The 13,500-nt window shown below is 37.9% G+C and overlaps 1 protein-coding gene and 1 non-coding gene across 11 annotated transcripts in view; one reads left to right on the top strand and one right to left on the bottom strand.

The window, feature by feature from the left end:
• The window catches only part of LOC131314469 (carboxyl-terminal-processing peptidase 1, chloroplastic), a 29,200-nt gene that overhangs the window by 8,862 nt on the left and 6,838 nt on the right, over positions 1 to 13,500 (bottom strand). For 5 of the 10 annotated variants that reach the window (XR_009196417.1, XR_009196419.1, XM_058343137.1 and 2 more), the window contains exons 3-7: positions 12,322 to 12,459; positions 9,775 to 9,879; positions 9,511 to 9,679; positions 8,380 to 8,456; positions 2,841 to 2,885 (exon numbers count right to left, since the gene is read on the bottom strand). Coding sequence is in view for 8 of the 10 variants with exons in the window: in XM_058343137.1 (XP_058199120.1) it covers positions 2,841 to 2,885; positions 8,380 to 8,456; positions 9,511 to 9,679; positions 9,775 to 9,879; positions 12,322 to 12,459 (534 nt within the window). In the remaining 2 variants the exon portion in view is untranslated. Of the gene's footprint in view, positions 1 to 2,840; positions 2,886 to 8,379; positions 8,457 to 9,510; positions 9,680 to 9,774; positions 9,880 to 12,321; positions 12,511 to 13,500 lie in introns of all 10 variants that reach the window. The other 5 variants (XM_058343147.1, XM_058343126.1, XM_058343177.1 and 2 more) reach the window with 4 other exon arrangements.
• LOC131318232 (small nucleolar RNA snoR100) lies at positions 1,764 to 1,871 on the top strand. The gene has a single exon (XR_009197566.1). It is a non-coding gene; the product is annotated as a small nucleolar RNA snoR100 (small nucleolar RNA).

Raw genomic sequence — 13,500 nt, forward strand, 5'->3', positions numbered from 1 at the left:
ACATGTGTTTCGATGGGTTCAATATGGGTTGGAATTAAAAGACCTAGAGAAGGGAGAACCTAAAACCCGTCCATTCCAAAGGCTTTTCGTAGAAACAGATTAACTCACAAACGAACAATTTCACACCTTTCATGATGCCAGCAAATGACATGTGGCAAACTGAATAAACTCAAGCCATATGACTTTTCCGTTTCATGCGAGGAATTTTTTGGTGCCGGGTGGGTATATCCCACGCGGTACCTGCTCAGCACATCCGGACCGTCCAATACTCTTTTTAACAGCTCAGATTGAAACCATTTCTCTCCTCTCACCCCAACACTCTCTTTTTTCTCTCTCCAAATCCGAGCCGTCTAAAAACACAATGGACAGCTTGGATGCGCCGAGCGAACACCACGTGGTACCCACCCAGCAATAAAAAAAAATTCCGTTTCGTATAGAGTTGGAAATTGGAAAAATTACGTTTATCACATCACCACACAATAAAGAAACAGAAAGGACCTCCATGTAGATGGATTACAACAGTCTTTTGACTTAATTATCAATAATTAAGTCGAATATTATTTATGTTTATTTATGTTCTTTTATTCGTTAGTTTTGCTTTAATTATTTAAGGATTATCCGTCCCGACAAAGCAATACTAAAAAATATGAACCAAACTAGAAAAATTATATTAAAAAAAAAACTAATCCAAAGCAGTCTTTGAATAAAAATCAACACAAAGTTAAAAAAATAAAAATTTTATATGGAGACCAAAAAAATAGTGCTAAAAGATTATTAAGAATTTAAAAATAAAAGAAGAAGAAGAGAATGCGGGTTGGGTCGGGTTTGGGTTTGACTTGACTCATATTTGACCCGACCCATTCCAACCCGGGGTACTATTGACCCGTATTTGACCCGTCCATATTCAACTCACAACCCGTTTCAACTTGCCCAAACCCGCCCATTTGCCACATCTAATTGCAGCTATGCCATTGGCATGTAGAACATCTTATGATTCACAGTTTTGGTGAAAACTTTTATTTTCTTATTTGAAGTATGTGGTTTACGTCTTGTTGTACCAGGTGACAGATATTTTACAGCTAGACTAAGCTGTTATGGATATTTTATATTTGGTTAGAATGTGGAACCATTTCGAATTACTATGATTGAAAGAATTAAAAAAGAGAGGGAGAGATAACTAAGCGATAGGTAGGCCTTATGCGGGGCTTAGGACTCATAGAACAATCAGGTCTGACGTGCCAAATCTACGGACTTGGGTCGTGACACTACTGATTTGATCTACCTACCTTTGCAACCAAGCTCCTTTTGAACAGAGGTTTCATAGCCCATTTTCCTTCCCTAAACAAAGTAAGAATCTCATTCAACCAGGTATACTGAATTATGCCACTTGATGAGGTGTGGTTAGGCAACAGTTCATGCTTTATACTACAAGTATTTCTTGAGTATCTCAATTGTGTTTACCCATCCTATCCCTGGATAATCAATCGATATAGAACTTCAAAAGCTGAAGGAAAAAGGAAGTAATTTCATAAATTTTGGTGTTCAAAAACAACTACATCTATGTTTCTGCCAACAAGTATGCATATGAGTCCACCAAAATATGGAATCATCTAGAGCAAAAAAATAAAAGGCTCATTAACTAACTCAATGGCCATGATATTCAGTTAATCAATGACAAAATAACCAATGGGTTCAAAGTTGATGATAACATAAATCTATATTATAAAACAAAGCGGTTTGTGCATACTGATGCTCTAGACTATCAATGAAGGAAGCATGATAATGTGCACATAAATTGAATTGGGTCTCTAGGCATGCCCTCTCTGATGCCATTTGGCTTTGATTTAGGGGCATGGTTCCATTGCAAAACCGATATAGGGGGCCACTGTTTCAGTGGTATTCTGAAAGTAGCCACTTTTTGCATATTACCAAAGGTTAGGTCTGTCTCCAATCTTCCCCCGCTCATGCCCACAATGATTGGGGACTACATGAGTTCTGCTGTTGTATAAAACAGAGCGGTTTCTTTAAAAATGTCTAGGCATACAAACAAAGTAACATCTACAGCCGTTAGATCACTTCTTGTTTACTTTATAGCCATCAGATCATTTATTTTTATAAGATACAGAAAATATTCTTTTAATAAATCCATACTTCTCTACCCTCACTTCTTAGGCAATGTATCTCTATGTAAATATTGCCTTTTATGGTCAAACAGGACACACACACACATGTATATCGGGGCGGTTCCGGGGACACCTAAAAAAAATCTAAACAAACACCCCAAATCTCAATCTCATAGTTCCCGATCAAATTTTGATGATCCAAGCCGCTCAATGTGTTCAAAACATGATTTTAAGGGTACCCGCGAGAAATCGGCATAAAAAATGATTGGGAAGGGCTTGATTTGAGCAGTTTTTTATTGAACTGTTCAATTAAAAAACTATTCGGATGAAGCCCTTCCCGGTCATTTTTTTTTGTTGATTTCTCGTGGGTACCTTTAAATCACATTTTGATTACATTGAGCGGTTTGGATCATCGAAATTTGATTGGGAACTTTGGGGTGTTTTTTTATGCGTCCCCGGAACCGCCCCATATATCTATATCATATCAAAGTGGTAACTAACGCTTTGTGGTGATTACAAGTATCACGTAGAGCGGTTGGGTAGAACGGATAATTTATTTAAGCTGTGAAACGTGCCTTTAGGCACGGGCATCCGCTAGTGGACAATATGTTGGAACGCAAAAAATATCTTATGAAGAGAGAGAGAGAAGAAGAAGAAGAATTTTGATGCATGTTTTATTGCAAATTTCAATGATATCCATCGATAGGATTCACATACCGTCTCCCCCTCGTTTAGAAAGAGCTTAGCAATTTCAATTCCAGCCTGAAATATGCAGAAAAATCATAAATTTTAAAGACCCATTTACTAGAAATAAACAACGGCTAAGTAGTGAAACAAACAAATATTCATTCGGACTCTTCGGTTCCTACAACACATAAAAACAGATTCTAGGTTTTGCTGAATTTCAAACACATAGTGGGGGATCCTAACCATAATAGATGATAAAACCTCATGTGGTTAGGCCAAGTGGGTATGAGAAAGGTAATAAGTACAAGGTCGCATGTTCGAATCCCACGGGCCATCCAAACCTATGTTACAAGAAAACACCAATACCCAGGCGAATTACATGATGGAACGAGTGTTCCGAAATGTGGTGCACCGACATTCCAATACGATGAATTTAGCAATCCAAATCAATCAAGACAAAAAATGAGAAAAGTTGGGTCATTATACTTCTAGAATTACATGAACAACTATACAAACAATACTTCATTTCACTGGATTTTTCATGTTGAAATGACGCAGCGAAATTAACAAGAGATTAGTTAGCGTACTAATCCAAACGAGATTAACACTTGGATCCACAAGCAACCTTGCGCACAAGGAAGATAAGAGATAAACTCTGAGTATTATTGATGAAAAGTTAAGTACGAAATTAGGTTACAACCCCTTTTATGAGGCCTAACCCTAGAAACCCTAGAAAACAAGCTAAAAAATAAAGATTCCCGGAAATTGGGGAAGCTACCAAAATTGAAAACGGGAAATAAAAATAGGACTTTCCCAACTGAAACCAACTTCTATGGAATTATACGCTAAGAGTTATTAACGTTCTAAAACTTTCCTAAAACGGAAAAAATATTAAATTGAAGGCCTAAACGAAGGAATTAAACCGAAATCCACCATCAATCACGACTTAGGGTGATGAGTTTTGACCGCAATTCGATTTTAATTTAGCCCACCAAGTTTGGGTCGGATCCGAGCTCGTCCAAATTTTGCCAAATCAGGTAATCCACAATTAAAGCTCATTTGGGCTTCCGACGCTTCGACCGGTCCAAGTGATCCATGAATTCAGCCGCGACTTGTTCGACATCATGAAATGAGAACATTCTTTGATTGTAAGCTATATAGAAGCCTACTCTTGTCGTTCCGGAACTTAGGACACGTATGTACCACGTTCCCGTTCCCGTTCTCGTTCCTTAGACTGGAACGATCCGTGTTCCATGTAGCATAGATCCAAACATTGGGCCATTGGAGGGTTTGCCATTGGAGGGTTTGCCCAGTCTTTAACTTCAGGACCCCAGAATTAGTCGAGGTATGCGTAAACTAGCCTAGACATCTGGTTATCAAGAAAAAAAAATTGTAATAGATGGTAATGGGTATAACTCCCAATCCCAAAACGAAAGCAAGTAAAAATCACGTCCAAGAAAAACATGAAATAAAACCTATTCATGACTCTCTCTCTCTCTCTCGCGGAGCCCCACGCGAATAATTAAAGCCATTCAATTTGTTTAAAACATATATTTAAGGGCTCTCTCTCTCTCCCCCTCCGGAGCCCCACGTGAATAATCAGAGCCGTTCAGTTTATTTAAAACATATATTTAAGGGGTCTCGTGAAAAATCAACTCATTCAAAATAACATATATATATACATATGTATTTCTGAGTGTGTGTCATACTCATACATGGCCGGCTCTGGGCTAAGCCTTGAGCCCCCCAAAAATGTCAAAAAACTAGGGCCTCTATTTGTTTTTAGTACCTAGTATAAAAGGCTCATTTTTTAACTCATGGATATGTTTTACATAAGACCCAATGGCCTAGTAAAATAGAAAAGAGGAAAAAACAAAAGTGAGAATAAAGTTGGATCACGGGACGTCGAGATCGCTGATCTTTGGAAAAATTATTCATGGTGGTGAGTGCATCATTAACATGGATGCATCTTTTCCCCTTAAACGATAATTCCCATTGCAAACAAACCCAACGAACTGACAAGAAGGAATTACACGTTAAGTGATATGATATTAAGGGCCTCATTTTTTGAGGATCGTCTTAGGCCTCCGAAATCTCAGAGCTGGCCCTAGTGTCATACATGGACTCTTCAGAATAAATCAAGTACCTGTGAATGTGATACTCTTCTATTTATACTTCTGATCCAAGACTTATTATCCTACTGTATTTGTCAATGTCCTTATATATCATTTTGTTGTTGCAATGTTTCAGTTTTGACACGCCACAACATAGTTTATCATGAGTGATCCTGTACATTTTGTAAAATGCCATTTTATCCCATGAAATACATTAAAATTTAAATATGAATATACGGTCCCTTTTTTTCAAAGATCACATACCTTCCATTAGAGGTTTGACAAATCCGACTGTCGATACATATGACAGATCTGATCCCAATAATACGTACTCATACCCTATGAAGCACCAACACTCCTAGAGATTGCCGCATTGAGACTGCGGGGAAACGTAACAGAGCTAGGATCTCATTTAAGGGATTGCCGATGCTTAAGAAATAAAATACCCCACACTTTTGACAGCTCGGTATCCAGTCTGGTGAACCGATACTGATCCCAAGCATATATCTAACTATATACATATATATCCCCACACACGGCAAGTAAAATATTATATTCAACTAATTTTAAGACCGATTATTTAGTGGGTAAAGTCCACTTCTTAGATGAGGCCAAACTAGAATCCCAGTTCCATAATTCTTCTATTGGTCAAGACCACATCATAAAAGAAAATATTTTGGGCTATCTCCAGCATCTTTTTCATCACTCCCACATTTTTATTTGCCTAAGTATTTCCCATTTAGGATGAAATTTACGAAGATTGACCTGCCACTTGTTATTCTGGACAAATAAGTTTGTCTAATTCATGGGCCTTGACTTGAGCATTGTACAAGTGCTTAAGGCTCCTTCGGCCATGGCCACAATTCTCATAAAGTCAAGGATTGGAAGAAAGCTACAATTGGCGAGAACTGGGCTTGGCTTGGTTAGTAGTCAATACAAAACATAAATGCTATCCATAGGGTGTCTGTAGCAAAGTTGGGGGTGGCAATGGCACCCACGGTTTATGCTCTGCCTCAGTCCCCCTTTACAATCCAACACTTTCAAAAATGTGACAGTGAAAACCACACCCAATCATGGCAGTTTTTAGAGATTCGCACCATAGAATTTCCAAAACTTTGGTACCCCAACACTGTCCCACAGAAATAACATACTCCTAAACTCATAATACATTGAGCAAACATTCCCTCCCCATGTCAAATCTCCATATTTGATTTCCCAAATGAAATTGACTTGTAAGTACACAGTCTATTACCCATATGTCCAATTGCATTAGATGTACAATTGACATCGCAACAAACAAGATGTATACTAAACTTGACTTCAAAAGCTGCCTTAAAAATATCTTTAAAAACTTGCCCAATTCTCTAATAGCCAAGAACAGAATTTTCAAAAGCATGAAATAAGTTTTTCTAACATAACTTTAGCACTTTGCTAATATGGAGTCAAATAAATAAAACCAAAGAGCATAAATGCTACTAAAAGGGGTATGTGCTGTAATGTGATAACTTTTCTACGTGTGAGGGAGTTGAGTACTGCCTTCTTGCTACACAGTGGCTAATTTTGTTACTTTTGGATCATTAATGTGTAAGACGGTTGATCTCATCTCTCTACTGCGCTAGAGTAATCCTATCCTAAGGGGGATGTCCTTTGGAATTTATGTGTTTACCTGGGTTTGTTCATTCGAGCTGGCTGGATTGTTTGTGTTTGCTTCAGTTGGCTCTAAGTCTGCCTACCCATGGGGGATATCCACTGGAGTTTAATTTCTTCTTTTGTGCTGTTTATCTCCTAGTTGAGTTTCATGTCCAGCAACCTAGGCTTTTGTCTACTGGTAGAGTTGCCTCGGTTTAGGATATACCGCTCTACAGTTTTCTAAGGCTTCAATTACCATGATTGTTGGGTTCATGCTCTACGGTTTTTGCATCTGTAAATGAGGCTATTGTGTTGCCTCTCATCCCATGTACTCCTTTGACTGATTGTTCACTTTGTTATCCTTGGTGCAATTTTCCATTCCATCACTTAGGACTGCATCATTCAGGAAGTAAGTGGATTGGCTAAGTTATTCGAAGTTGTGGCAGGTCCTTTATATGGTCTGGGCCGGACTCAATACGGCCATTGCGCTTGGGCCGTTTCTTAAACTCAAGCAGGTGTTTAAGTCTCAATCAGGCTCAAAGACTAATTCTTCCATCCATTTTCTTTCGCTCTTTCTAGATGGATAGGAAACATTTGTCATATTTCTCTCTAGTTCAATTAGCCGCTTGGCGTAGGCATTTTCAATTTTGTTTTCTTTTCTTTCCTCTTGGGGTATGCCCCTTGTAGGTTGTATATTTGGTTAGCCCTCTTTTTATTTCAAGCTAATTTACCCCAAAAAAAGAAGAAGTGATATGTGCCTGGATTGTCTCCATATAGATGTCAATACTCCTCAAATACTTGTCATCCATAGGTATTTTAAAATTCCAAAAACATTCCTATTTTGGAAATCTTTTTTTTTTTTTGTCGAGAATCGATACTTTTAATTCCGTTTCCTAACACACTCAAACTAGTTATGTGGCACTTAAATAAATCAAGGTGAAAATTGTTTGCTAAAAAACAAGACCACGTTTACTATTTCACATAAGAGATCAAATTTGGTCAAGCTCAAGTAAACATAATACAGCGTTAATCACTTTGATGTGAATTTGTTTAAAGTTTGAAAGTGAAAATATTCCACAAGCCAAATGACACATAGTTTGCTACAAATACCTTACGATATCGTTAATTTTTCTTACCTATATTCTATACATATCGATACAACAATTATGTTGATACCTTAAATATAACAGATTTTCCAACTATTCTTCGAATCCCCTTTTATCTTTGACCTAGTCGAGCAGCAAGTATATCCAGTCCTCCAAGTCCTAAATGCAACTGAAATCCTATTCACCGATATCTATCCCCATTCTTTTGATCGGCAACCACTGCTATCTGTTCATACACAGCCCCTAACTCTCCATTTTAAGTATTGTCCCACACCAGAACCAATAATTGAGTTTCAAAAAATAATCCATATTTTGCAGGCTGGCTCACTTGAGACAGTTATTGTTCAGTTTTCCTTGTTCTCAGACGAAATAACTCAGTATTTTAAGAAACAAAGAAAATAAAAGGCTCCGAGAGTAGCGGAATCCCTCACAGACCAAAATGAATGAAAGAAAACAACTTCATTTTGATAATCACAGAAGGACGAAAAAACAGAGCAAAAGAGAAACAAAGAAAGAAAACTGCTGCAGTCTAAGAGATACTCTGTATACTGAAACTATCTCGTACCCACTAATTATTGCCTCTGATGGTTTCCAATAAATTAAGATCCACATTCTAACTCTAACAAGAATAATGAATTCAACCCTCTGTAATGGATGAAACTATACAATTATCCAACTAATACATGTGCATAAATGTAGACTGTAAGATATCAAACAAACCTGAACTAGTCCACCACGGTTATCTCTAAGATCAAGAATAAAAGAAGAGGCACCCAAGTCCTGGAGTCGCTTCATTGCTGTGAACTAACTTGTTACTTGAATTCCATCACAAAAGCAACTCAGATCACATTAACTAGCATTAGAGAGAGAGAGAGAGAGAGGGCAGGGAGCCACAGGCATTACCCATTGGATCAAGTTCTCCAACGTTAGAGGGCATGCTTAGGCACTAAATCATCTGGTTGAAGTTGCCAAGACTAAATGAGACTAACACATCTACAAGTGTCAAAAGTTGGCCCAGTCTATTCACTTATAAATATCCATCAAGTTTCCTGTTCAAATATGAGTTCCAAATTCCGATACAAATATAAAATCCTTTTTTGCTGACAAAAAAAAGAAGGTTCACACTCAAAGTCTCCTTCTATTGACTCTTGTTATGTCTCCTTTTATTGACTCCTGTAATGTTGAGGGTCTATGGATAAGAAGGCTTTTTATCTGCCTTTCCTACTGGAGAGGCCTTTGGGCAAGGAGGATTTTGATTTTTCTCTTAGCCTTTTGGGCAAGAAGGTCTGCACTTCTATTCTAAATATTTGTGGATTTGAAAAAGAGGGTATTCATTGGCTGGGCAACAGTTGAGTGGCTTAGAATTCGAGGTCTTTCCCAAAAGCAAGAGTCTCAATGGCGTATTCACGTTGAAAACTTTTTAGTGTTCTTTTTTTTTTTTCATTTTAGTAAGGGATACACGTTTAAGTCAAAGTCACATGGTATGAACATTTGTTTCTTGACACGTAGCTTACAAAAATAGATTACGTAACGGAACTAGAAAAAAATCTTAATGTTTCACCATTTTTATATTAGTCCTAGGCCTCTAGGATCATCTAATTATTATAGGATCAATTAGCAAGAACTCATCAAACAGAAGTCAAATGGTGGAGACACCACCAAGAAGCAGGTAGGGCAAAAGAGAGTCCTTAAATTATACCAAATCGCAGCAAAGAAGTGATTTTGCATTGAACTCATTTATTAGCATGGGGAAACAGCATCTCCTTTCACTAAAGAAAGGAAAAGCTGAATACAAAAATGCAGTTCTGATGCAAAACAGTGGTCATGCTGTACAGAAAATTAAGCACATACCTGTAAACAAATCTTTTCTTGCTAATGCATTGAACTCCTTTAGGCGCACATAACCAACAAAAGTTGCACCATTCTCTATTTGTTCTAATCGATAGAGAACCGGGGTGCGAGCAACAAGTTGTCTCTGAACTTCAATAGATTGCACAGGTCCACAGTTTCCGTGCTTGACCTAAAAACATCAATGCCACCAATACTTCGAGAATGTCCCATGAAAATCAATAGAAATATCAACACTCCAACATGTAAATGGTGCTCAACCACAACCTGAACAGTCACAAAAGTTTCATTAGGGCCTTGTAACAGAGACGATACTTCAAAAGCAGACTTTCCCTTCACATCCACCCCATTAACTGCTAAGACTTCATCTCCCTGCCAAAAGAAGACACAATGCATAAAAAATTCAGTTATTCAGTCAAACACTTTAATGGAAAAAAAAAAAAACATGCAGAATGTTGATTTTGAATAAACAAGCCAGAAAAAATCATCGATCAACACAAACAAGATCTGAGGAAACACATTTGAGAATAACAGTCTTACAAACACAGGTTTAGCAGCCTATCAAGTTCAACACTGTGGAAGAAAAGCAGGCATACGGAACATCTGTGGGTTGTTTTGTGTGCAATATACCACAGCACAATACTGTAGATTTACGAGTAACTGTTTTTAGTTTCCATTTTGATTCTCTCCCCGTGGATTTGTAGGTGTTTTCGGCTGTTGTTGGACATGGCCTAGCCAGACTAGGTCAGGCTTTTGAGCTTGAAGTCTATAACTCGAATCAAGTGGCCGGATCAGAAGAACAACGAGGGAACTCACTTTCCTTCCATGAAGTCAATAAATGAGGGGATGTACATAAACACGTCATCATCCTGTATTTAAAACTACAAAGATTAGATTTTAAGTGTTTCTAGTAATCGTCCTGTCATTGGTTGTCCACACTCCACAAAACAACTGAAGACAAGGGCCTAAGAAGATGGCCAAATCAAGAGAGCTGTTAACTGTAAACATGATTAGTGTGAATGTTGAAGTCATAATGTCATTGAAGTACGGTTTGCTGGGAGTCATAAAGTAAAAGGTTGTTTTCTCCTGCATTTAGAGATATGATCCTTCCAAAGGAGAAGCCTTGTCATCCAGGGCCAAGTAAAATAGATCTACACGAACACGTGTATACATATGCGCGTATATGTATATACATATTTTTATATATAATATTGAGCTTTAGCTGTTCATGGCTACCACTGACAATTACACATACTTTTTAATATATTGAGCTTTAGCTGTTCATGGCTACCACTGACAATCAGATCAACCAAACAAGAAGCAAAAATGCTGACACAAGTTCATTATACAACAGATGATGCCATGAATCTCTTCATGTCCTTGCCTTCGTTTTCATTACCACACATATGCCCAACCTGAAATCTAGTGGATAAGCACTGTGTATTATATTTGTAGTTGGCCTCAGAAATCCAGCTAAAGTATCATTTCTGGATGATCCATTAAATTCGCCACAGTTGTCAAATCTTTGGAAGGCCGAGTGAAAAATTCAGTGAGCCACAAGGGGATTTAGTCACACATATACGTCACTGCATTGCACCTTAGTAGTAATGGAAAGCCCGTTATACATTGTTGGGCCATTTCCTAATAGTCTAAGCTTTTGGTGATGCCAAGGATGTAGAGGCTGCATGTTCCTGGTTGAATGCAACAAATAAATGCTGCCAGTGAGCACACTGCATTGAGGGAGGTTGTGAAGCAAAGTCCCATATAAACTATCCAGTGTCTGAGGGCACCCGCACCTGAATAGCTAGCTTTTGGTGTTGAGTACTATCCAATACAGAGTTAAGTGCGACAAGAACTTTAGTTTTTTGGTTCAAGTCTCTTTCTTTGCATGTTATATCTGTCTGCATTATGCTTTTTAGCTTCAAATATTGTTTCGCTCTTTGCATGGATGTTTGGGACACGTGCAAGACAGAGTTGCATCTGACGGAGGTTGTTGGATGCTTGATATACCCCATTTGGCTTTTTCCTAACAGCTTAAGTTTTTGAAACAATTGTTTGGCCCTTTCCAAACAGCTTCTTTTGGAACAATTGTTTGGCCATTTCCTAATAGCTCAAGCTTTTGGAACCATTGGTGATGTTATATGGTGTCAGAGCTAGAGTACAATAGGTGGGCAGTGAGTGCGTCCTTGCATGCAGTAGGTGCTGCTGATAATGCACAATGCCTGTGAGGAAATGTGCGAAGCGAAGTTTCACGCCGCTGGTGTGGAAGTAAGCTTCACTAGAGAACTGTACAAGTGTGATGCCACTCTACCCTAAATAGCTTTGCTTTGGGGGTTCATACCCAATTTTATGTAACAAGCAGTTCAGTTCTATATGTACTAAAGTATCCACAATAGAGCCGCCCAACTTCCAACCATTGCCGCAAATTAATTTTGGGGGATTAATAGCATTGTTGCCAAAATCAACTTCAAGGTAACCACAAGTCGCTAGAGGATGTACTTGGTGCTACAATGTGAGCTCTGTAGGAGAAAGATTACAGAGAACCCAAAAATGTAAAAAGAACCGCAAAAGATTACAGAGAAGCAAAAATGTGAGAAACAACTGCAATCACATCAGTGCTATCTGCTGTAGAAGTACTAGATTTAGGTAAAAGAAAACTTACTTAGTAACAACACAGATATTACCCATTTCACGAGAGTCATACAAATAAAAAAGTGTCATTGAATTCGAACAATTGTGCTGTTCAGCTTTTTGTCGAAAGACAGATACAACAAAGGAATATTAGCATTTGCACCTACAAGTCTGGCTTCAAACCTGTCTCACACCAGCAGTATGGGCAGGTCCATCCAAAATGAGTCCTAATACCTTCAGTTTCACAGCTCCATTCTCGTCGGGAACTTCCCTAAGGTTTATTCCAATCCCAGTCATGTCATACCTTCCCATCTTGGAGAACTTTCATAATGATGAAAGTAACACATGCCATGGAATTAGAACACTGAAAACCTCGTAAGTGAAAAACACATGTTTATATGAGGTCAACCTCACGTGCACAAGAAAAAGTCTAGAAAGATTAAAAGACCAACTCAATAAACTTGTTTATGGGAAAAAAATAAAATAAAATACAAAGATGGAGAAACATTAGCAAAAATAATCTGAATTAGGTTATTCGAACAAAGAATAACAATGCATAATGAAGCAATGACTACAAATTGGCGAAAGAAGCAACCCGACCAGCAGACAAGTCATTCGAACAAACCAATGAAAGGATAATGCAGAAATTAGGAAAATTCGCCACTATGAACATAATATGTAACTCGTAAAATATCAGATTTCCCTTTCCAAAAAGATTTTAGTAACAAGTTATGGTGCCAAGCATCCTTCAGTAGTCATTTTCAGGTCGCTGAGATCTTCTTCAACCCAAAGCCTCATGATAGTACAAGTGTACACCTGTTTCCGCATAGGACTTCAATTGAAAAGTAATTTCCCTTGTTTCCTTGAGCAGAATGATATGGTTCCGCAAAACAAATCCCTTAACGACTCCATTACTTTCATTCACTTTTGCTCCGTTGTGAAGGAAAAACTGAATTTAGGTGATGTTTGATATAAGCACTTGTATGAGCAAAAACGAAAGATATGCGACTTTTGATTTTTAAATTTTTCCTTCTTTATTTTAGGTGTAATTTTCCTCGAGCAAACAAATGCTGGGTTTTTTTTTTTACTGGTGCTTCTCTACACCAAATTAACATTAGGAAAAAAATTGAAAAAAACAGAGACACCCAAGCAACTTAAGTCGCATTCCCCCCATAAAGGAACTCAAATTCAAGTCTCCATAAGGACCATAACTTACGGTACTTAAGTAACAAAGAAACAGAGAAGTACTAATGAAAGAAAATGGTGCTTATCATTTTTCAATTCCAAAATCACAATGAAGGTACTCGTAAACAAAAAAAAAAAAATCAGAAGCATAGCACTCGATGATATACCAGTTACCTC

The sequence above is a fragment of the Rhododendron vialii genome, chromosome 2a (assembly GCF_030253575.1).
Source record: "Rhododendron vialii isolate Sample 1 chromosome 2a, ASM3025357v1".
In the NCBI taxonomy this organism is placed as follows: Eukaryota; Viridiplantae; Streptophyta; class Magnoliopsida; order Ericales; family Ericaceae; genus Rhododendron; species Rhododendron vialii.